General features: G+C 46.7%; 3 protein-coding genes and 1 long non-coding RNA gene across 5 annotated transcripts; all 4 read right to left on the reverse strand.

Moving 5' to 3' along the window:
• Positions 1–877: 877 nt before the first annotated feature.
• On the reverse strand, positions 878–12,365 carry LOC121711376 (syntaxin-11-like). The gene is made up of 3 exons (XM_042094949.1): positions 12,090–12,365; positions 7,219–7,772; positions 878–2,048 (listed from the first exon to the last, which is right to left on the reverse strand). Exons 2-3 carry the CDS (start codon positions 7,765–7,767, stop codon positions 1,701–1,703), a joined length of 897 nt encoding a protein of 298 aa, XP_041950883.1. The 5' UTR covers positions 7,768–7,772; positions 12,090–12,365; the 3' UTR covers positions 878–1,700.
• On the reverse strand, positions 878–15,728 carry LOC121711382. Its single transcript, XR_006032295.1, has 2 exons — positions 15,353–15,728; positions 878–1,208 (listed from the first exon to the last, which is right to left on the reverse strand). It is a non-coding gene; the product is annotated as an uncharacterized LOC121711382 (long non-coding RNA).
• Positions 878–16,767, reverse strand: LOC121711375 (syntaxin-11-like). 2 transcript variants are annotated; one of them, XM_042094948.1, is made up of 4 exons: positions 16,611–16,767; positions 14,396–15,341; positions 13,904–14,291; positions 878–1,763 (listed from the first exon to the last, which is right to left on the reverse strand). In XM_042094948.1, exon 2 carries the CDS (start codon positions 15,334–15,336, stop codon positions 14,404–14,406), a length of 933 nt encoding a protein of 310 aa, XP_041950882.1. In that variant the 5' UTR covers positions 15,337–15,341; positions 16,611–16,767; the 3' UTR covers positions 878–1,763; positions 13,904–14,291; positions 14,396–14,403. The 2 variants fall into 2 exon arrangements, with proteins under 2 accessions (XP_041950882.1, XP_041950881.1); XM_042094947.1 differs by having other exon boundaries at positions 13,904–15,341; positions 16,611–16,764.
• A 3,559-nt stretch (positions 16,768–20,326) lies between these two features.
• On the reverse strand, positions 20,327–24,072 carry LOC121711377 (syntaxin-11-like). The gene is made up of 2 exons (XM_042094950.1): positions 23,761–24,072; positions 20,327–21,710 (listed from the first exon to the last, which is right to left on the reverse strand). Exon 2 carries the CDS (start codon positions 21,699–21,701, stop codon positions 20,805–20,807), a length of 897 nt encoding a protein of 298 aa, XP_041950884.1. The 5' UTR covers positions 21,702–21,710; positions 23,761–24,072; the 3' UTR covers positions 20,327–20,804.
• Between the last annotated feature and the right edge of the window lie 288 nt (positions 24,073–24,360).

The raw sequence follows: 24,360 nt of genomic DNA on the forward strand, positions 1-24,360 counted from the left end.
GTCTAGATAGCCTAGTATACCCCACAGCTGAAATTGTATATCGGACAAGAATAGGATTACATTTCATTCTCAAAGCTAGGTCTCCTCAGTTCCTAAAGATTTACAAAATGCTGTTAAATAAAGAGGTGAAGCAAAACAGGGGTAAACATGGCCCTGTCCCAACTTTTTGGAGACGTGTTGCTGGCATCAAATTAAAAATGAGCATAACGTTTTCCAAAAAACAATAAAATGTCTCCTTCAACAGTTTGGTCTTTGAACTATTCTCAATTAAATAGAGGGTTAACATGATTTGAACTCTTCTCAATTAACATTATTTGTAAATCATATCATTCTGTTGTTATTCACATTTCACACAACGTCCAAACTTTTTCGTAATTGGGGTTGTACATGGAAGCAAATTTTACATGACTGGGTGATGGACCTGTACACTACAACACTGACCTCTACACTAGAACACAACACTGATCTGTACACTACAACACTGACCTGTACATATTTATATATTGAATACAAAGTGCCATGTTGGCGGTGTCCTACTTTTTTCGAACACTGAGATAAATATATGTATAGATATATAAAGTGCTATGTTGGGCTGTCCTGCCTTTTTCATACACTGTACTGTAAATCGTGACCTACTGTGCATTGGACTTGTAACCGGAGGGTTGCCGGTTCGATCCCCGACCAGTGGGAACGGCTGAAGTGCCCTTGAGCAAGGCACCTAACCCCTCACTGCTCGGCTCCAGGTTAGTGCGTACTTCACCTCACTGTGTGTTCACTAATTCACGGATGGGATAAATGCAGAGACCAAATTCCTTTTATATGCAAGTATACTTGGCCTAGAAACCTGAACCAAAGGAAGCATTAAGAGGAGACCAGATACATTGCCATCTCCATTTATTATATGTTTGGAAATGAACGAACAGCACAAAAACACACATCTCTCAAACATTTCAAGAAATTTGAATTGCCTCACAATCTCACTTAATGTAAAATAAAACTATTATATACAGCAAGAATATATTTCCACTTTATCTTAAATATAGCTATCACAAACATCAATCATTAACATTCCTTACTAATGTATATTTCATTGAATGTATTTATAAGTTATTAGTCATCCCCAGAGTTCTAAGTCTGACTGGGCGTTCAGACACACACACACACTTCCTTCATTTGGTGTGTTCAGTGACCGACACAGACAGACACAGCTCTCCTCTCCAGTGGTGATAGAATTACAGACATGCGTGAAGCAGCCTGCTCAGACTCACAACACACACACACACACATTAAGACATAATCACATTATTTAAACAGACTCACAACACACACACACACACATTAAGACATAATCGCATTATTTAAACAGACTCACAACAAACATATTAATTCAGGACACAATCACAAAGTTCACTTCCCCAACATGAATGACTACTTCAAGTGTTTACAACAGATGCACACACACACACGTCTCTACAGGAGACCTTCAGTAAAGGACATAAAATTCAAGTAACGCATGCAGGATATTGTGTGCCTCACGCACGCGCATGTGTTTGTGTGTGTGTGTGTGTGTGTGCTCATACGTGTGTGTGTGTAGCCGGTGGCATTCTTCCAGCAGGGGAAGCAGCCGCAGCACATCCTGATGCAGGAGTTCCCCGTGTGTGTGCGTGTGTATATGTGTGTGTGTGTGTGTGTGTGTGTGTTTAGCCGGTGGCGTTCTTCCAGCAGGGGAAGCAGCCGCAGCACATCCTGATGCAGGGGTTCTTCTTGCGGTACTTGATGGCGGTCTTGAAGCTCTCGTTGACGCAGAGCAGGTACTCGTGCGTGGACAGCACGTTGTGCTCGATGTGGTTGAGCATGGGCCCCTGCTCCTCCACCATCATGGCGAGGTTCAGGAAGAGCGCGTGGACATCACGCAGACGCGCCTCCAGCTCGATCAGCTCCTTGTGCCGCTCCTTGATCTGCTTGAAGGCGCAGCGCGCAGTCATCCCCTCGGGGTTCAGGTCCTGACTGAACACCCCCCAGCCTCCCTCCGCCACCATCTGGTCCACCTGAACACACGCATGTGTGCACGCACGCACGCGCACACACACACGGAGATGTGGTTACGTTGGGACCACTATGCTACCACACTACTGCATGCTTATGTAACGGTTTTAATAAAGTGCTCCATATAGTTAATGTTATTTATTATATATAGAAGTAAACTATATATAGTTAAAAATTATAGTATATAGTTTACTTTTATTTTGGAATTATTCTGTACAGTAGTTGCATTGTGGGTGTCCTGCAGCAGAAGGGAAGTTAACTGCTGCAGGTAAGCTGGGCAAATGAGGGTCCGCATTAAGTCATTAAAAGTGTTATAAATTGTTTTATATGTCCTATATCTATTGTTAAAATCATTATGTATGTTCATCCACATAACTCGCGTTTCAGCGATGTTTTATATTGTCTTGTAACTTTTATTTGGTTTTGTATTTTCGTTTGACCTTGAAGCACGATAGTAGCGTTATGGCTTTAGTGCACATTTTAATATGACATTTATTTTGTTCAGGCGGAACAGATCTCTCGGTCTTCCCTCATTTTTGTATTTCCTGACCCATGCAGGTAACCAATTGTATTTGTTGTTTTGATTTTATGTTAAGTGAATGTTTTATGTTTCACTCGTAGCATGGCTAGCATTCACGAGCTAGAATGACTAGCTTGAATTTCCCCTTGGGGATCAATAAAGTATCTATCTATCTATCTATCTATCATCTATCTAGCCATTAACGTCTTGGTAGCGTTCTAAATGCAGTACCTGTATTTGTATGTGGTATATCGAATTGATGTTTGCCTATTCTACTGTTTATATTTATTTTATCATACTGGATCATCACCCCCCCATGTAAGAATATAATTAGATCTAATTAGAAATATAACAGATTTCAACAGATTAGATATATAAGTAGTTTACTTATACAGTTACATACATTTACACATTCACACTCATGTTTTTATGCCATATTATTCCCTTTTGGAATTTATTTTGTATTATTTTATTGACACACCTCACTTCATACTGGACCTGAAATTAAATAACAATATGCTTAGATACTTAGTGTAGTAATAGAATTGTGTCTGAGGGCAGAAGGGAAGTTAACTGCTGCAGGCGGACCAGATCTCTCTGTCCATTTTTGTATTTCCTGACCCATGCAGACAAATAAACCTGCTTCATCCACATTCATCGTCTCAGAGTGCATCACCAGTCAAACACAACGCAAGTTACACTAGCCCAGCTCCTTATCCACTATGCTACCACACTACTGCATGCTAGCCCAGCTCCTTATCCACTATGCTACCACACTACTGCATGCTAGCCCAGCTCCTTAACCACTACGCTACCACACTACTGCATGCTAGCCCAGCTCCTTATCCACTATGCTACTACCACACTACTGCATGCTAGCCCAGCTCCTTAACCACTACACTACCACACTACTGCATGCTAGCCCAGCTCCTTAACCGCTACACTACCACACTACTGCATGCTAGCCCAGCTCCTTATCCACTATGCTACCACACTACTGCATGCTAGCCCAGCTCCTTAACCGCTACACTACTACTGCATGCTAGCCCAGCTCCTTATCCACTATGCTACCACACTACTGCATGCTAGCCCAGCTCCTTATCCACTATGCTACCACACTACTGCATGCTAGCCCAGCTCCTTAACCACTACGCTACCACACTACTGCATGCTAGCCCAGCTCCTTAACCACTACACTACCACACTACTGCATGCTAGCCCAGCTCCTTAACCGCTACACTACTACTGCATGCTAGCCCAGCTCCTTATCCACTATGCTACCACACTACTACATGCTAGCCCAGCTCCTTATCCACTATGCTACCACACTACTGCATGCTAGCCCAGCTCCTTAACCGCTACACTACCACACTACTACATGCTAGCCCAGCTCCTTATCCACTATGCTACCACACTACTGCATGTTAGCCCAGCTCCTTAACCACTACACTACCACACTACTACATGCTAGCCCAGCTCCTTATCCACTATGCTACCACACTACTGCATGTTAGCCCAGCTCCTTAACCACTACACTACCACACTACTGCATGCTAGCCCAGATCCTTAACCACTATGCTACTACCACACTACTGCATGCTAGCCCAGCTCCTTATCCACTAAGCTACCACACTACTGCATGCTAGCCCAGCTCCTTAACCACTATGCTACTACCACACTACTGCATGCTAGCCCAGCTCCTTAACCACTATGCTACTACCACACTACTGCATGCTAGCCCAGATCCTTAACCACTATGCTACTACCACACTACTGCATGCTAGCCCAGATCCTTAACCACTATGCTACTACCACACTACTGCATGCTAGCCCAGATCCTTAACCACTATGCTACTACCACACTACTGCATGCTAGCCCAGATCCTTAACCACTATGCTACTACCACACTACTGCATGCTAGCCCAGCTCCTTATCCACTAAGCTACCACACTACTGCATGCTAGCCCAGCTCCTTAACCACTATGCTACTACCACACTACTGCATGCTAGCCCAGCTCCTTAACCACTACACTACCACACTACTACATGCTAGCCCAGCTCCTTAACCACTACGCTACCACACTACTGCATGCTAGCCCAGCTCCTTAGCTACTATGCTACTACCACACTACTACATGCTAGCCCAGCTCCTTAACCACTATGCTACTACCACACTACTGCATGCTAGCCCAGCTCCTTAGCTACTATGCTACCACCTGGGCTCATCTCTTACAGTAGGAGGAGTACGCTACACTTACTCTGGGTTACCTTACCCAGGGGCCTATACTACAAAGCGGGGTTACTGGCTTATCTGGGTAACTTCGAGAGTAACTTGATCACGTGTGGCGTAACTTTCCGATTAACCCATACTACGAAAGGTGGATAGGTTTTAACCGAGGTATCTCGAGCAGGTTATGTTGTTGGTTAACCCGAGGTTTCCGTTAACCACACCCTTTATAAGTACCACCCCTCCACTAACAAGGTTTCCTGTACCTGGATGATCCATACGACAACGACATTGGAGCGCAAATCGTGAGGGGCTCGCTTCGCAGGGCGAGGGGTTTTAGAGACCGCCAGATATATATATATATATATATATATATATATATATATATATATATATATATATATATATATAGAGATAGATAGATAGATATATTAGGGCTGTCAATCGATTAAAAAAATTAATCTAATTAATTACATACTCTGTGATTAATTAATCTAAATTAATCACATATATAATTTTTGCTGTGAAAGTATTTTAAATATTTAAATTCAAATGAATCATTGAATAATCAGCATTAGTGACATTAAAGTTCAAAGACTCTTTTATTATTATTTTCACTGTTCAAATAATTGCCATAATAATCTATGATATGACCTAATATGCTGAGGAAATAAATTCAAAAGTGCTTCGGGAAGAAGTTTTTTTTTTTTCACATACAAGGCATTTTAGGCCACAGATATAACCTAGGGGACACAATGAAAATAAATTAACACTCCCCTCAATGTCAACACTTATTCCTTTGCATTGATGTGCGACTATAGAGTTGATGAACTCCGGTGATATGCAAATTCCTTGCTGCAGACATTGCAGAGGACTTTATTTTCAACACTTTATTTTTTATCAACACCATCAGGCCGTTTTTTAAAAGTAAATGTTCCAATCAATGATCCAGGCAGCACGTTTTCTTCTCTCTCCTTGATTTTACAGTCTAATTCTTACTGACTAGAACGGCTCGGGGTCAAAGGTCATACGGAATCTATTAATATGCACTAATTTTTTTAATTAGTTATTTTTTTCTCAAATTAATTAATCAAAATGAATCAGTTATTTTGACAGCCCTAATATATATATATATATATATATATATATATATATATATATATATATATATATATATATATATATGCGCCATAGGGATGTCCGATTTATTTTAGGCTATTCTTGCTCAGATGTTCAGCATACTGTATATCCGATTTATTTTCGTATATATATATATATATACCCGGACGATATTCTCTATGAAGACATAGATTGTCAGCCGAGGGAATTCGTTATTTTTGTCAGATGATCTAGGCAGACGTCTCTAATGTCACCCGTCATAGCAATGCTCTTACGTGGACATTCATGTATTCCATCGGTGATGCTGAACATCTGAGCAAGAATACTGTATGTCTGAAAATAAATCGGACATAGGCCTACAGTAGGCCTAATAAATTAAAATCACCATTTTAACAAACTTGTTGAATTGAATGTCATATTACTGTACCCTGCACATAAAGGCTACACATTTCCACAGCACCAGAATCCGACCGAATGCCTCCCTCAACCCCCTCCATAATCGGCCTTCCACTATTATTTGCGATGGCCAACTCCTCTGCTACTGTAAAACACTCTGGTGCCTTTCCTCCTACAGTAGTGTTCAAAGACACCTTTTTCTTGTTAGCTGTAAAACAGAGGCCAAGTGAAGGCTATAAGCTAGGCCTACATGTTTTCATAATTAAGAAATATTAATGCAAGCTACTATATAAACCTACTATTCTGAATAATGTTTTTGTGTTTCATTTTCACCTGCTGCCATGTGCGTTTGGCAATGGTGTTGCATCTGAAATGTTCACAGGATTAGGCATACACTAAATCAGTCAATGGGGGCTACTTAAACATTCAATTATCCTTATTACTGTAATCTATATGCCCACTTCTGAATTGGGTTGCATCTGTAGGCCTTTCTATGAACATAGGACCCGGGAACATAGGTACGCTCCCGTGTGTGTCCATGTTGAGGCTGTGCTGTGTACTGTGTGTTTGTGTGTCCATGTGTGTGTTTGTGTGTGTCCATGTTGAGGCTGTACTGTGTGTGTCCATGTCGAGGCTGTACTGTGTACTGTGTGTCCATATGTGTGTGTGTCCATGTTGAGGCTGTGCTGTGTGTGTGTGTGTCCATATGTGTGTGTGTGTTTATTTGTTTGTGTGTCCATATGTGTGTTTGTGTGTCCATATGTGTGTGTGTGTGTGTGTGTATGTATGTATGTATGTGGCCACACCTTGTCGGTGGTGACGTTGCGTCCGAGGATCTCGGCCTGCCTCTAGAAGCGCTACATACGTGTGTGTGTGTGTTTGTGTCCATATGTATGTATGTGGCCACACCTCATCGGTGGTGACGTTGCGTCCCAGGATCTCGGCCTGCCTCTGGAAGCGCTGACGGCAGCAGTCGCGCTGCTCCTGCTCTGCGGCGTTGTACTCGGCCATGGCCTGCCGCAGCGCGTGGCTGATGGCGCTGTACTGAGCGCGTGCGATGCGCACCACGGCGGCCATGGGCCCGTGCCTCTCCTCCAGGTCCTGCCGCCGCTGGTCGTACGCGGTCAGTCGCCGCACGAGGCCCTCGGCACGGATCTTCACGTCCCCCCCGATGGCGTTGGAGCTGCGGTAGATGGTGCTGAGGCGCCGGACCGTCTGCGTGGCGTGCGACGTCTGTTTCCGCAGGCGCTCCACATCCAGACGCAGCTCGCCGATCTCCCGCCGCATGGCCTGCGCCTCCTTCAGCAGCTCCTCCATGTCCGAGTCCTCCTCGAACACCACCGCCTGCGGCTTCAGGTCCCCCTCGTCGGCGTCATCATCCGAGTCGCTGGCCGCCGCCCACTCGCCCTCCGACCCCTCCTCCTGAATGACCTCCAAGTCCTCCAGCCGGTCCCGCATGACCCCTGAGGAGGAAGAGGAAGAAGAGGAGGAAAAGGAGAAAGAGGTGGTTACGTCGGGACGTGCATGGAATCCTAAAGGTGCTATGTGGGGATCAAACAATGACTTCAAAAATAGCAACAGAGTGAAGAAACAACCTTTTTGTCGAAATGTCAAAAATGGCGGCTACGCTCTGCATTCTCTAGAGATCACCTGAAGTTAGCATGCCAGCTAACTAGCGCCCCTGACGCTCCGTAGAGGGTGCGTTTGTAAATTTAATCCACACGCTCTGGATGCTCTGAGAGTGTGATGCTCTGAATGAACACACGATAAATCTGAATTTACGAACGGTTGAGTGCAGTGTTTCCCCTACAATGTGTTCATCAGCCGCTCCTGGAATTCAAGCGCCACTGCAAAAAAAGTTGCCTAATTAAAAAAAAAAATAGACACAAGTGAACTTCAGGAACAGCTGTCGTTCGTTCAGGTTTCTAACAAAACAAATAATAGTAATAAAAGACTAACGTTGAAGGCGCAGTCAGGATTCCACAGGAGATCACGCTTGTTTGTGTTTATGTTTAAGTTTATTAGCAGACGCAATTTTGTGCAAAAAAACGTAGCCTAGCCTACATTATATTAACCAAGGAGCCAAATTAAACACGCCAGCGAGATAGCTCGCCCCTACCTTCAGTAGCCTATTTCCAGATAAATTCCACGCATTGTTTCGTTTTTGTTTGTAATACAGGCAATGCTTTCAAGCCCTGTGTTGCTAACATACCTAGACTGTGAAACTAAGGTCTAGCTAGCCTATTGGTGGGTTTAATTTCATACAATCAACAGCACCGCTGCTGGAAAAAATTCTAGGGGAAACACTGGAGTGGCAATTTACGAACGCACCCCCAGAGATCATCTGAAGTTAGCATGCTAACTAACTAGCTCCGCCTACGCTCTGTTTTATCTAGGTATCATCAGAAGTTAGCATAGCGTGCTCTGCGGCTGCGTTCAAGACAACTCGAAACCTACAGAATCCCACAAAGCTCCTTGAAAGGAGAATTCCGGTGATTTTTCACAGTCATCTGTTTATCGAGGTCACCGAGTACTGTCGATACGGAAAAACCCTAAAACGGTTCTACCTAGCTCGAGCTGCTGCAGCTAAGAGCTAGACCTACCAGGCAGCTACAGTGTACACTCTGGGGCCATGTTTATGTGAAAAATTCTCCTTTAAAAGGAACACGTCAACGTTTTGGAACTTTAGCTTATTCACCGTATTGCACAATACGGTGAATAAGCTTAGGTCCCAAAAAATTTCTGTGTGTGTCTGTCTGTATCTGTCTGTGTGTGTCCGTGTGTGTGTGTGTCGGATGCATGGCCTGCCTGGAATCTTAGATCTTAAGGAAGTTAACAGGAAATACCAACATCACATAAGTATCAGTGGTGACATCATGGGGAAAGTCACACACAATAACACACACACACAGAATAGAGCACGTCAGTAACACATCTCAGTTCCAGAACCTTTCTGGGGGTGGGGGGGGGTTATGCCTTTAGGACAGAGAAGAGAGTGACCGAGAGAGAGAGAGAGAGAGAGAGAGAGCGAGAGAGAGAGAGAAGAGAGTGACCGAGAGCAGGTGAGAGAGAGAGAGAGAGAGAGAGAGAGAGAAGACAGTGACAGAGCGGGTGGGAGAGCGAGAGAGAGAGAGAGCGAGAGAGAGAGAGAGAGAAGACAGTGACAGAGCGGGTGGGAGAGCGAGAGAGAGAGAGAGAGAGAGAAGAGAGTGACCGAGAGCAGGTGAGAGAGAGAGAGAGAGAGAGAGAGCGAGAGAGAGAGAGAGAGAAGACAGTGACAGAGCGGGTGGGAGAGCGAGAGAGAGAGAGGGAGAGAGAGAGAGAGAGAAGAGAGTGACCGAGAGCAGGTGAGAGAGAGAGAGAGAGAGAGAGAGAGCGAGAGAGAGAGAAAGAGAAGACAGTGACAGAGCGGGTGGGAGAGAGAGAGAGAGGGGGCAGGATCGGGACATAACCTCAGTCAAACTTGCACTTGGATGCCTGTGGGCACGAGAACCCAAATATGGTACTGTCGCTGTTACCACTTCCACATTGCCACCCACTGCTCACCTGAGACAGGTGTGCATGTTCCACTCAATCTGACCACTCCTCACCTGAGACAGGTACAGTATGCATGATCCACTCAATCTGACCACTGCTCACCTGAGACAGGTATGCATGTTCCACTCAATCAGACAGGTGATCTGTGCCAGGGCACTGGTCCGACAGGTTCTTATGGGACACTGGGCATCTGAACCTGATATCATACCGCACAGCGACGCACAACACGTTTCAACACACATACACACACAGCTCTAACACACACACACACACACAAACAAACACACACACACTGCTCTAACACTCCCGAACACCACAACACACAGCTCTAACACACACACACACACACCACAACCCACTGCTCTAACACTCCCAAACAACAAAAAACGCTGCTCTGGTGTCAGTGAAACACTATTTACCAATACTCAGAGGACTCCTGCCCCAAACACACATAGACACTAAATCAGAAGGCACACACAACCCAGGAGGAAACACACACATACCATCTCAAATCTCTCTCGGACCCGCATGACCTCCCAGTCCAGTCATCATTGGCATGTGCACCACAATCACAGCACCACATAAAGAATGAGGAAACGCACTCAAACATGCAAACACACACATACACAGAGGGAGGGTAACTGAGAACAATGTGTACTCTGCCCACAGATGGCCTGACTGCTGCTGCATCATATGCATTAGCTCTGCCCACAGACTGCTGCTGGTCATTAGCTCTGCCCACAGACTGCTGCTGGTCATATGCATTAGCTCTGCCCACAGACTGCTGCTGGTCATTAGCTCTGCCCACAGACTGCTGCTGGTCATATGCATTAGCTCTGCCCACAGACTGCTGTTGGTCATATGCATTAGCTCTGCCCACAGACTGCTGCTGGTCATATGCAGCAGCATCTCTATTGTGTTCATTTGTTTTCATTTCGCCAGCACATGGTCCCTGAGCAACCTGGGGTTCAGTGCCTTGCTCAAGGACTCAACACACACACACCACTTCCCCTGTCCCTAGTGCGGTTTGGGCTGGTCACTGGAGACATGAGGCCTTTCCTGCTGCGCTCACCATCCTGGTCCCCAGCAGAACCACATGCACTACCCAGCAGAACCACACACGCACTACCCAGCAGAACCACATGCACTACCCAGCAGAACCGGCAGAACCACACGCACTACCCAGCAGAACCACACACACACTACCCAGCAGAACCACACGCACTACCCAGCAGAACCACACACACACTACCCAGCAGAACCACACGCACTACCCAGCAGAACCACACGCACTACCCAGCAGAACCACACGCACACTACCCAGCAGAACCACACGCACACTACCCAGCAGAACCACACGCACTACCCAGCAGAACCGCATTACCCATCAGCACCGCACACACTACCCAGCAGAACCACATGCACTACCCAGCACATGCACTACCCAGCAGAACCACATGCACTTACCAGCTGAACCACATGCACTACCCAGCAGAGCCACACGCACTACCCAGCAGAACCACATGCACTACAGAACCCAGCAGAACCATATGCTCTACACAGAACCACATGCACTACCCAGCAGAACCACACGCACTACCCAGCTCTCTGCTGCTGGGCCGCTGGGCTGGGCTGATACAGGCTCCTCAGGTGGATTACAGGTGAACACAGAACACCTGACGTTAAAGGTTGGGAACATTTGCCAGTATATGCCAGTTTCGCTGAGTTGTGTACCTTTCCTTCACGGAAAAAAAAGCCGGTTTTAACTCTTAGGAAAAATGCATTTCCTCATTCTCAATGTCGCCTACATACTGCGCACACGCGTCCAGTCAGTCCTGCACCTTTGTTTAATTGCTGCTGCTGTTTGGACGGGAAGTGTCTGATACTCAGCCTTCTGTAACCGCTCATCTTTTAATAGCACAAGAAGGGGAGTTTAGACCATTTAATAATAGTTCAGACCAGACAGTTACACAAATCTGGGTAATTTCAATGAAATTGTTCTTCACTGTTCTAACGTCAGGGTGCGTGGACATTTGAACATTGAAAAAAAACGGCATGTGTGCTATGTAGGCCCATCTTTCCCCCAAAATTCACTAAATCATCATCGCTAACTCAAAGGCCATCAGTTTAAATCTTGACATAAATGCAGCCGACTCTGCCTGAGGGTTGACCAAAAAAACTGTAATGTTATCCATGAAATGCGACACATCTGTCGGCTGTTTATGGTAAATGAAAGTTCCTACCTTCGTGTCGCTTCACAGAAACGGGTGCTGTGTGTAAAGAGGCTGACGTCCCCGGTCTTCACTTCTCTAATGTGGATGGATGTAGCTGTAGGACATTGCAGGAGCTGCTGTAGCTGCCTACAGACTCATGGTGCCCGGTGTCTCCACCGCTGAAATGTCAGCAGCCCGACAGCAGTAGGTTCCTCCGGTTGCGCAGCGCCTGTGTGTGTGTTGGTGCGCGCGGCCCTGCTTCTTCACAGGTGCGTCAATCAGAGCTCTCCGCGCGAGTGCGCGAATTAAGGCGGGGAAATGTGGGTTTTCGAGCCCGCATGCTGAGAGATAGAGCCTCGTTTTGATAGCGCAGTTTCCATCTGATTCGGAGATGATAGCCTGTTGCCTAGCTATCCGTTTCTTACCCCGATAGCAGAAAGGAATTTGGGCCAAACCTTAGTAAATCTACAAACCTTTGAAAATCATTCAATAAAAAACGTTTCTCTTCATAACCATCTCAATAAATTATCATAAAAGTATTTCCCCCGTAATTTCTTTCAAAAAAGTAAAACTTTCATATATAATTTACATTCATTATACATTAAGTAAAATACATGTCAAGGTTTTTGTTTTAATCTTTAAACCGCCAGGTTTCCCTGAGCCTAATCTCTTTGGCTATAAAAAAAATATCACAATTAAAGAAAGAGCAGCCGCCTCACACTTTCAACTCTTTGAGTATGTATTTGTGACCGAAGTTTCCGCAATCCTTAGCTTTGAAACCTGACGAGGGCTGTTGCCGAAACGAACAAATAATCACAAAAGAGTGTGCAGCTACTCGTTCTGTTCCGATACAAACAGAACCGGGATCTTATCTGTCCTGTTCTGATACAAACAGAACCGGAATCTTAACGGTCCTTGTTGATCTGGATGAGCCTATCTGATGCGTTTCTAACCTGAGCAAGGTGCGTCATGGGGTGGGCAGATACGGAATGCGAACAGCGCAACTGGACTATGGGCCAGAAGAGAAGCCCTCAGCACACACACGGGTGGAGTGAAGAGGTGACAGAACCGAACAAAACCGCTAAACATGCAGACATTTTGAAATGTATTTATTTAGCATATCAATAGGCTACCATCCCAGAAGACAAGCGGAATATGATCGTGTAGTGTGGATCCAGATTGTACGCAGTCACAGGTTAAGAGATTACATGTTTGTAGCTTGACCATGTTAGATGCCAAGAAGAGTGAGGGTCATATTTATAATTCCATTATGCCACAAGAATACATTATATATCATAAATACACTAATAAACATGCAATCCTTCCTTGTGTGGCCATGATCCACTTTCTTACAATAACACAGAGACACTTAGGCTACATTAGATCCCCAGACAGAATGTGATCTAAACCTAAAGAATAAGGCAACAGACCTGTGAACTTCTACTAAACGTTTTTCATAATACTTTTCATCATTTTACACAGAAACAGGGATTTATGTGTCATGAAAAACATTTTAAATGCCAAATCTTGGGCAGGAGGCGTTTTATAAACATTTTAAACGCTAAATCTTGGCAGGAGGCGTTTTATAAACATTTAAAATGCTAAATCTTGGGCAGAAGGTGTTTTCTAAAACACTGTCGTGTGGTTTCCTGAGTTTCTCCCAAAGCCAGACTTCACTCTGATGGAAACTAAAGACAAAGCCCAGACAAGTGTGCCAAAGTGTGTCTGAGCTGCTTATGGAGTGTGTGTGTGTGTGTGTGTGTGTATGTCTGTGCGTGTGTGTGTGTGTGTGTGTGTGTGAGAGTGTGTGTGTGGGAGACTGGGTGTGTGTGTATGTGGGAGACTGTGTGTGTGTGTGTGTGTGTGTGTGTGTGTGTGTGTGTGTGTGTGTGTGTGTGTGTGTGAGGGGCACTCAGACAGGGTGTAAGACTCATCAGTGCTGAGAGGTCAGTGATTTTACTGGTCAGTTTCCACATCAAACTCCCTTGACCTGTAGGTGGACACACACACAAGTCACAGCACACACTCGTACACGTACACACACACACACACACACACACACCTACAGCACAGGTCACAGCACACACACACGTACACACACACACGTACACACAGACACACACACATACACACAACACAGGTCACAGCAGGAGCGCGACACTAGCAGGAAGAGGTCATTTGTAGGGAGGGTCAGAGGTCATTTGTAGGGTAGGGTCAGAGGTCATTTGTAGGAAAGGGTCAGAGGTAACTTGTAGGGAGGGCCAGAGGTCATTTGTAGGGAGGGTCAGAGGTTATTTGTAGCAGGGGAAGCATCCGCAGAACATCTTCTTGAAGGAGTCAGAGGTCACTTGTAGCAGGGGAAGCATCCGCAGAACATCTTCTTGAAGGGGTTGCTCTTGTCGTGTTTGTTGGCCCGGCCGAGTCTGACCAGCGCCTCACCCAGCTGTGCGTCTGTCTTCTGCACATGAGTGTGTATGGCGTCCAGCATGGGCCCCTGCTCCTCCACCAGCATGGCCACGTCCAGGAAGACCTCATGGACGCTGCGCACGCGGCTCTCCAGTTCCAGCAGCTCCTGGTGACGCCGCTCGATCTGACCGAGCGCTGACCGCGCCGTCTTGCCCTCGGCCAGCACGTTGTCGGCGAAGACGTTCCAGCGGCCGCCCTCCAGCATCTCCTCGATCTGCTCGCCGGACACGTCCCTCCCCACGATCTCCATCTGCCGCTGGATGTGCGCCTTGCAGGTGTCGCGGTGACTCATCTCCGCCGCGTTGTAGTCCGCCATGGCGTCGCGGAAGCCGTTGCTGAGGCAGGCGTACTGCGTGCGGGCGATGCGGGCCACGGCCGAGTTGACCCCGTGCTCGTCCTCCAGCTCGCGTGCGTGGGCGTCCATCTTGCGCAGGCGGGCCAGCGTGTCCTGGCCGCGCGTCTTGATGTCGCCGGCGATGGCGTTGGAGTCGCGCTTGATGGTGGTGGTGCGCGTGGGCTCGCTGAGGAGGCGCGCGTTCTGCTCGCGGAGACGCCGCACGTCCAGACGCATCATCTGCACCTCCCGCCGCACCTCCTGCGCCTCCACCAGCACCTCCTCCACCTCCTCCCCGTTGTCCCACACCACCGCCTGGGGCGCCAAGTCCTCCTCCAGGTCCACGGAGGTGAAGGTGTCCGCCACGGAGACGGTCGCCACGGAGACAGCATCCTCGCCGTACTCGCTCTCCTCCAGCTGCGCCAGGTGCTCCTCCGACTCACTCAGAGCCTGCAGGTGGCTCAGACGGTCCCTCATCACGCCTGGAACACACACACACACACACACACACAGACAGAAGCACAGGACAAACGAAGAGAGAGAGAGAGAATATGGACATTAAGGCAGAAATGGTGACAGATTTTGAGGAGACAGAAATACAAGCAGGTAGGCAGGTAGACAGATCGACAGGTAGGCAGGTAGACCTTGATTGATTGATTGATTGAAAATCTTTATTGACATGATGTATTTCGTACAAAGGATGATTCTTATATAAATAAATAAATAACATAATAATGACTGTACAATTACAACCTTGAATTTCCCCTTGGGGATCAATAAAGTATCTATCTATCTATCTATCTATCTATCTATCTAGACAGGTAAGCAGGTAGACAGATCGACAGGTAGGCAGGTAAGCAGGTAGACAGATCGACAGGTAGGCAGGTAGACAGATCGACAGGTAGGCAGGTAAGCAGGTAGACAGATCGACAGGTAGGCAGGTAAGCAGATCGACAGGTAGGCAGGTAAGCAGGTAGACAGATCGACAGGTAGGCAGGTAAGCAGGTAGACAGATCGACAGGTAGGCAGGTAGACAGATCGACAGGTAGGCAGGTAAGCAGGTAGACAGATCGGCAGGTAGACAGATCGACAGGTAGGCAGGTAAGCAGGTAGACAGATCGACAGGTAGGCAGGTAAGCAGGTAGACAGATCGGCAGGTAGGCAGGTAAGCAGGTAGACAGATCGACAGGTAGGCAGGTAGACAGGTCCACTAACAGGGCAGAAGCTGATGGTGACGTAGTGTTCCTGCAAGCGCAGGCGCAGACTCGGCGAGACGCAGAGCGCATTGAAGTAGCTGTACTGGGCATAGGCAGTGTTTGAGTTAGGCGTTTCTCACCAAACGAGTTTGTGAGCAGTTCTGTATCTTTAATTAAACATGTCTCGTGTTTTTGGATTATTCAGTAACAGAAAACGAAAGGTTTGCCACGAAAAGCTACTCCAGCCTATATGGCTGCATAATTTTCTAAACTGTCGGGACAACTGTGAGATTCTTCATTTCGCGACGCGTAGCGGGACATGCGCACGGACACAGGAGGAAGCAGTAATTAATTTCTCCTCGGACGAGAGACGGCCCTTAAAGACGAGAAATGTAGCCGGTGTCGGTTTGTCTTCCGGCCCATCGCTCCCTCAAGCATTAAGGCAAACACGTAGGCCTAAGCTGCATGTGTGGTCTGTTAAATATATTATTCATTTATCAGATTACTATAATAATTGTTGTCATTTTTAAAGTGAATATATATAAATAGTCCTACCGCTTCAGTAGAGCCACAATCACTGTAATTCTCTCACACCAAAGTGCCGCGCGGTTGCTGCGGCATCCTCTCCGTTCAGCGGTGCGTTCACCGGGAGTGAATTCTCTTAACTTGGGTGGTGCGCTCACCTGGGCGTGCGTTTTACGCAAGCGCATGTTTATATAGACATTGGTTTGTGTTTTTGTGTGTGTGGGGTGTGCGAAGGAACACACAAGTTTGACATCATCTGGAATGTGACCAGTTAAACCGCTTCTGCATGACGCGCCAGTATTCTTCGAGCGTGATCACTCTTTTACCACAGCAGGCCTACCCAGCCATCTGATAACATGTCAGCCTTCTTAACTGCCGGTAGCTTAAACATTGTGATTATCTGTGTGTCTGTTTCCTATAGCCTCTCTATATCGATGTATTAATAATAATAAAACAACATTGTGATTGTCTGTTTCCCATAGCATAGCCTCTCTATATCGATGTATTAATAATAATAAAAAACGTTGTTATTAATGTAGGCAGCAGGCTACTTGTAATGCACAGCAATTGCATTAGGCTCTCCAGGGTATGACCGGGTGTTCAGTGGACTGATTTCATGTTGCTAATTTCACGAGGGGATGTTGCCAACTTGCCAACCCCCGGCTCTCTCATTCCGCGACTAGTCTACATTGGATGTGACGTCATACATTATGAATATGCGCATGGCCACGTACGGTTCAGTACAATGCGTCGTGGCCATGGTATAGACTGTAAAAATATAGTGACTTGGGCGAGCTGCCGCGACTCTCGCTGTTCCAGGAACGAAATGTGATCTGTTTAATAGTTAGCCAATCACGGGTGGCATACATAAGATAACAGTTAACCAATCACGGGTGGCATACGCATCAATAAGACTGCTTTGAAGCCCTCCTGCTGCCCCGGGCTGGCTACCCCCTGAGCTATATGCCACTGCTGGCATCCTGTCAGTCTAAGGTCATCTCAGTGCAACTGGTCTGCTGTGGCCAGTCTGCTGTTGTTTGCTGGTTCAACAGCCTCTATCATCCTGGGATCCAGAAGCACAAGTTCTGATTTGGATTTTCTTTTAAGATTGATATATTTTTTTTATTTAAGTATTGTGGCTAAAATAAACTTGTTGAGGCATTATTGTTTAAATGTCCTTTCTTTCTTTTTTTATCAAATGGCCCTTGCAGTGAACATTGGGTTGATTGTTCAGGAAATATGAATGTAACATGATGATACTGCATTGAAGAATAGGGCATTTGAATTACAATAGAACAGGATATTTGAATTACAGTAGAACAGGGCATTTGAGACAAGATGTGAACAGACTAGAGATATGTGCTAAGGAAGGGTTGTGCTCCTCTGGAGTGATGAGTGATGTCAAGGCTGCTTCCACAGATAAGCACTGTGATGGAGTGCTGGGTGAGTATGAACTCTGAGTATCCACTCTGAGTATCCACTCTGAGTATGATGAGTATGCACTCTGAATATGAACTCTGAATATCCACTCTGAGTATGATGAGTATGCACTCTGAATATGAACTCTGAATATCCACTCTGAGTATGATGAGTATGCACTCTGAATATCCACTCTGAGTATGCACTCTGAGTATGATGAGTATGCACTCTGAGTATGATGAGTATGCACTCTGAGTGTGCTGAGTATGCACTCTGAGTGTGCACTCTGAATATGAACTCTGAATATCCACTCTGAGTGTGCACTCTGAATATCCACTCTGAGTATCCACTCTGAGTATGATGAGTATGCACTCTGAATATGAACTCTGAATATCCACTCTGAGTATGATGAGTATGCACTCTGAATATCCACTCTGAGTATGCACTCTGAGTATGATGAGTATGCACTCTGAGTGTGCTGAGTATGCACTCTGAGTGTGCACTCTGAATATGAACTCTGAATATCCACTCTGAGTGTGCACTCTGAATATGAACTCTGAATATCCACTCTGAGTGTGCACTCTGAATATGAACTCTGAATATCCACTCTGAGTGTGCACTCTGAATATGAACTCTGAATATCCACTCTGAGTGTGCACTCTGAATATGAACTCTGAGTATCCACTCTGAGTGTGCACTCTGAATATGAACTCTGAATATCCACTCTGAGTGTGCACTCTGAATATGAACTCTGAATATCCACTCTGAGTGTGCACTCTGAATATGAACTCTGAATATCCACTCTGAGTGTCCACTCTGAACATGAACTCTGAATATCCACTCTGAGTGTGCACTCTGAACATGAACTCTGAATATCCACTCTGAGTGTCCACTCTGAATATGAACTCTGAATATCCACTCTGAGTGTGCACTCTGAATATGAACTCTGAGTGTGCACTCTGAGTGTGGACTCTGAATATGCTGAGTAGGCTATGCACTCTGAGCACTGAGTATGCATTCTGAGCACTCTGAATATGCTGAGTAGGCTATGCACTCTGAGCACTGAGTATGCATTCTGAGCACTCTGAATATGCACTCTGAGCACTGAGTATGCATTCTGAGCACTCTGAATATGCACTCTGAGTGTGCTGAGTAGGCTATGCACTCTGAGCACTGAGTATGCACTCTGAGCACTCTGAATATGCTGAGTAGGCTATGCACTCTGAGCACTGAGTATGCACTCTGAGCACTCTGAATATGCTGAGTAGGCTATGCACTCTGAGCACTGAGTATGCACTCTGAGCACTCTGAATATGCTGAGTAGGCTATGCACTCTGAGCACTGAGTATGCATTCTGAGCACTCTGAATATGCACTCTGACGGCCAAACCAATGAGACTCAGGAGGATGCAGTCAGGGTGCCGCATGGTGCCCTGTAGACCAGGCGCTTAGTCCAGGAGCGGTGACTGCACTCTCCTCCATGTGCTGAACAAGTGGGATGGTTTGGCCTGAGGCATCAGAGACTTGCCCAGAGTATGAACTGGACAGTCTGACCTTTGACCTGTGTGTGACGGACCCCAGAGCAGAGACTTTCTAATGAGGAGAGACAGCACTCAAAAAATCCTCCATAGAAATGCATGGGGTTAGTTTGTAACGTCGTTGTCTACACATATCCCACCCCTTCCTCGCCAAAACGTCAACATGTGTATGCATTGAGCCAATCATGTGGTGTGATGTGACTACATTGAGCCAATTATGTGCTGTGTTGTGCAGACATCGTGCCAATCATGTGTTGTGAACTCGCCGCTGAAGCACGGTTGGTGTCGTGAAGCCTTGCGCACGCGCATTTCTGCCGAATAGGATGCCCGATGAGTACCCAAAAAGCTTTGCAAAATGGCCGCTGAGTGGAGGGACTTGCCTAAAAGGACTTTGCCCAGAGTATAAACTGGACAGTCTGACCTTTGACCTCTGTGTGACGGACCCCAGAGTATGAACTGCACAGTCTGACCTTTGAGCTGTGTGTGATTAGTTTGCCAAATCAAGATTTTAACCAATTGCGTGCTGTACATTTGTGTGAATATACATTTTCCTAAAACTTTCTCATTTCCCAACAAACCGCGGAGCCCTGGATTGAAATCCCAATCAATTCAGAGTTTTTTTCAGATTGAGGCATGAATCTGATTCTATTCAGATTAAATGTGCCTATGAAATCCTACCTGTTGATAGAAATGTTTCAGGTGGCTAATGCCTAACAAATAAAACATTCTCAGTTTTTAAAACAATGCAGAGGCTACACAACTTAAATAACAATTGCAAAGGATTTATATTGCGTTTTCATATTTTTATTAAAACACAAAGTAAAGATTTATATGGCTTTTTCATATTTGTATTAAAACACAAAGTAAAAGGTGGTCTTAAACATTTCAAGTCTTTAATATTGATGACTGGTTTCAAATCAAAATAGCAGTCCTCTCCACGGCAACAAGTGTCCCTTGTGGGAGATAAAGTAAAGTAGCCTAGCGGCTAGTCAGATGCCAACTGACCACCCTAAGCCAGTAGCCTAGCGGCTAGTCAGACACCAACTGACCACCCTAAGACAGTCCCAGACCTCCCCAATGACACAGCAAATGCCAGTAGCCAGTAGACTCACAGGCTACTCCACATGAGCCGCTGGTCACTACTGGGGATGTTAGTTTGGTTTCCTAATAAAAACGTGTGTGTGTGTGTGTGTGGTCCTGTATAAAGGACGTGCATGACTCAGCACTATTAGTGTATAGGTAGCACCAGGCCTTGTGGAGTAGCAATGCTAGCGCTTCCAGAAGAACAGTTTTTTTAAAGGGTTGTTTTTGTCGTGTTTCTTGGCCGTCTGGATCTTGAGCAGCGCGTCGCCGGTGGCAACGTCTGTCTTCTGCACATGAGTGTGTATGGCGTCCAGCATGGGCCCCTGCTCCTCCACCAGCATGGCCACGTCCAGGAAGACCTCGTGGACGCTGCGCACGCGGCTCTCCAGTTCCAGCAGCTCCTGGTGACGCCGCTCGATCTGACCGAGCGCTGACCGCGCCGTCTTGCCCTCGGACTGCACGTTGTCGGCGAAGACGTTCCAGCGGCCGCCCTCCAGCATCTCCTCGATCTGCTCGCCGGACACGTCCCTCCCCACGATCTCCATCTGCCGCTGGATGTGCGCCTTGCAGGTGTCACGATGGCTCATCTCCGCCGCGTTGTAGTCCGCCATGGCGTCGCGGAAGCCGTTGCTGAGGCAGGCGTACTGCGTGCGGGCGATGCGGGCCACGGCCGAGTTGACCCCGTGCTCGTCCTCCAGCTCGCGTGCGTGGGCGTCCATCTTGCGCAGGCGGGCCAGCGTGTCCTGGCCGCGCGTCTTGATGTCGCCGCCGATGCCGTTGGAGTCGCGCTGCAGCTCCCCGGAGAAGTAGGGCTCGCTGAGGAGGCGCGCGTTCTGCTCGCGGAGACGCTTCACGTCCAGACGCAGCATCTGCACCTCCCGCCGCACCTCCTGCGCCTCCTCCAGCACCTCCTCCACAGGCCCCGCCCCTAGCCCCGCCTCCTCCATAGGCCCCTCCTCCTCCTCCAGACTCGTCTGTCTGGACCAGTCTCCGGCCGCCTGCGCGTAGGCCCCGCCCTCCAGCTGTCCCGTGGTCCCAGGGAGGGAGTGCAGCGAGCGCAGAGAGCTCAGTCTGTCCCGCATCGCCACCTGCTGGACAAAGAGCATCGGTCACTCCTGTTGCCATCACTCCTGAACACTTTAAGTGTTGTTCTCAAGCAGGCAAGCAGGCCGCAGTGTGTATATATAGCTATTCTGCTATTCTGTCCTTATTAGTCTGTCTTGTCATCAATGTTTCTGTGTAACTTGTGTATCTGTTGCCCCAGCGCTCCCTTGTAAAAGAGATTTGAACACCTCAGTGGGACATCAGCTGGTAAAATAAAGGATAAATAAAATAAAACTAAAAAAATGACCAAGTAGGGGCCCTCGGTATTTGACTCCAAGCTGTAGGGACTGTTCTTATTGGTCAAAGTTACATCTAATTAAAGCATTTTGAATCACGTAGAGGCAGGTCTCTACACCACTTACTACAAATATGGAGATGACACAGCCATAGCAGGACTACTTACAGACAACAGTTCCATCACAGCTTACCACCAGTCCATCACAGATTTTCCACTGTGGTGCTCTGATAACCACCTCCAACTCAACATTGACAAGACAAAAGAACTGGTCATTCATGCATCAAAATCACCCCCTGGACTCACTCACATCACCATCCATGGCCAACCAGTCGCACAGACAAAAGAGAGGAAAGGTCAATATAAAAACGAGTGGGAGCAGAAGACCCTGGTTGAAGCGAGCAGACTTTTTCTCTTTTTTGTCTGGTCGTTTGTTTGTCCTGCTCCCAGGTCAGACATTTGGATGTGCGGACTTTAAAACTTACACAGATATTTGAAAGTGCACAGGTCAGCACTTTCAAATATCTTGGTCTCACCATTGACAATAAACGTCAATGAACATGTCACCATTACACAGAAACGTGCACAACAGAGACTGTATGCAATACGCAAACTAAGATCACTGTATGTTGCCCCCCATCTCCTTCTGCTACTCTACAAAAGCATCATCCAACCCCTTCTACTCTACTGCTCCCCCTGTTTCTTCACCATACTAAATGTCACCAGCAAGAACAAACTCATTAAAATCTCACACTTAGCATCCAAGATAGTACAGCTTCCCACCCCCAGCCTCACTGATGCAAATGACACAGCCACCACACGCCTTGCACGCACCATAGTAAGCAGCCCTGACCATCCCCTGAACCGGTTCTTCACCCTACTCCCATCTGGCCGCAGATACAGAGCCCTGGACTGGAAAAAAGCGCACTATAAGAAAAGTTTTATACCCTCAGCAATCACTGCACTAAACAAACTCCTGTGGCAATCATCCATCCCCCCTATTCTTTTGTGCTTTATGTGTCTGCACTGTCCACCTTTTTGCTTGTATGGTGTTGAGGAGGGAGGGAAACTGGGGGGGGGGGGGGGGGGGGTGTTATATGTTATATGTATGAGGCTGTGTATCCTGCATGGAATGTAATAATGATGTGTGTGAAAAAGAATATCCTTATAGGACAATAAAGACTCTATACTATACTATTATCTGTGGGCTGATCATGTGACTCATTCTGTGCGTCCTTCATGGACATCTCACTTGGCCATTTCTCTGATACATCACACTTGGCCACTTCTCTGATACATCACACTTGGCCACTTCTCTGATACATCTCACTTGGCCATTTCTCTGAGATCACTATAATGCAGGTCTGCGCTAGTCTGACTTCCCCAGTGCCTGTCGGACTGGTTCAGCTCTCGCTGCACATGACACAGATTCTACCCAAACAGGTTTGTCATGCTCACTGGGCCTCATTGTGTTGGTTGTTGTTGTGATAATGTTTATGTTAACGCATTTGCAACAGGCATACAGCATCAGAAACTAGCCTACAACCCAAACATTCTCATGATTTCAATCCAATCTGCGCCCCTGTGAACATAACCATGGTAGTCTGCAATGACCAGAAATTAATCACATTTAGGAACGCTACTGTAGCCTACTTTGTGTTTACACAGGGGTGGTACATGACCCCTGTGTAAACACATATGAGTTATTTAGTCTAACTGTGACTGTGCCATGTGCAGCTCAAACAAAAAGTTACACGAGGAAATGGCTACTATCGAAACAATCGGACTTCATGTCTCTCTACCTTTCACGTCCGGGATCCCCTAGAATGGACGAATCCTAAAGATCCTTGTCTCGGCGATTCCAGATGCTTCCCATGAGTTCAGCGATGTCGAGGGCAGCTGCTGTTCCTTCTCGTTCTCCGCGTAAAATGTGCATCAAAGAGAACCGAGAGGGTCTGACAGCTGCGAGGCAGAGGGCGAGCGTGACGTCATTCAACCGAAAACTCTAATCAGCCAATGCCCGGGTTCGTTTCAGCCCACCTGCCACCTGTAGTTTCACCAGCATGAAGTCTTATCAGAACAGAGGGGGAATTTACATGAAACTGACCTGACTCGATACAGTGCAGAAGAAAGTTACATTCTATCTCTTCAAATGTCACTGCGCGCCCAGATAAATGAACCGTTTCGTGTGTATGTTGACTACTGTAGAAGACGTAGCTATTATAGGTTTATCATCATGCACGTAGAGTATTTCCGCTCGATTTACAAGCGCCATCTACAGGCCTTTGAATGGAAGTCATGAAACTGAGCATCGAGAGAAAACACGAAATTAATAGCCTATAGGATAAAACCATACGTTAACAAAGCATAGGCAGGGATGGGCAGTATTTCTAATAGCCTAC

This window comes from Alosa sapidissima, chromosome 6 (assembly GCF_018492685.1).
Source record: "Alosa sapidissima isolate fAloSap1 chromosome 6, fAloSap1.pri, whole genome shotgun sequence".
Classification (NCBI taxonomy): domain Eukaryota; kingdom Metazoa; phylum Chordata; class Actinopteri; order Clupeiformes; family Clupeidae; genus Alosa; species Alosa sapidissima.

What these genes read in the sequence shown, in the direction of transcription:
- LOC121711376 (XM_042094949.1), bottom strand. Translation starts at nt 7,767, where the DNA reads ATGCGGGACCGGCTGGAGGACTTGGAGGTCATTCAGGAGGAGGGGTCG. An exon ending in GCAACGTCACCACCGATGAG is followed by an intron (nt 2,049 to 7,218) that starts GTGTGGCCACAT and finishes GCGTGTGTTCAG; the next exon opens with GTGGACCAGATGGTGGCGGA.
- LOC121711375 (XM_042094948.1), bottom strand. Translation starts at nt 15,336, where the DNA reads ATGAGGGACCGTCTGAGCCACCTGCAGGCTCTGAGTGAGTCGGAGGAG.
- LOC121711377 (XM_042094950.1), bottom strand. Translation starts at nt 21,701, where the DNA reads ATGCGGGACAGACTGAGCTCTCTGCGCTCGCTGCACTCCCTCCCTGGG.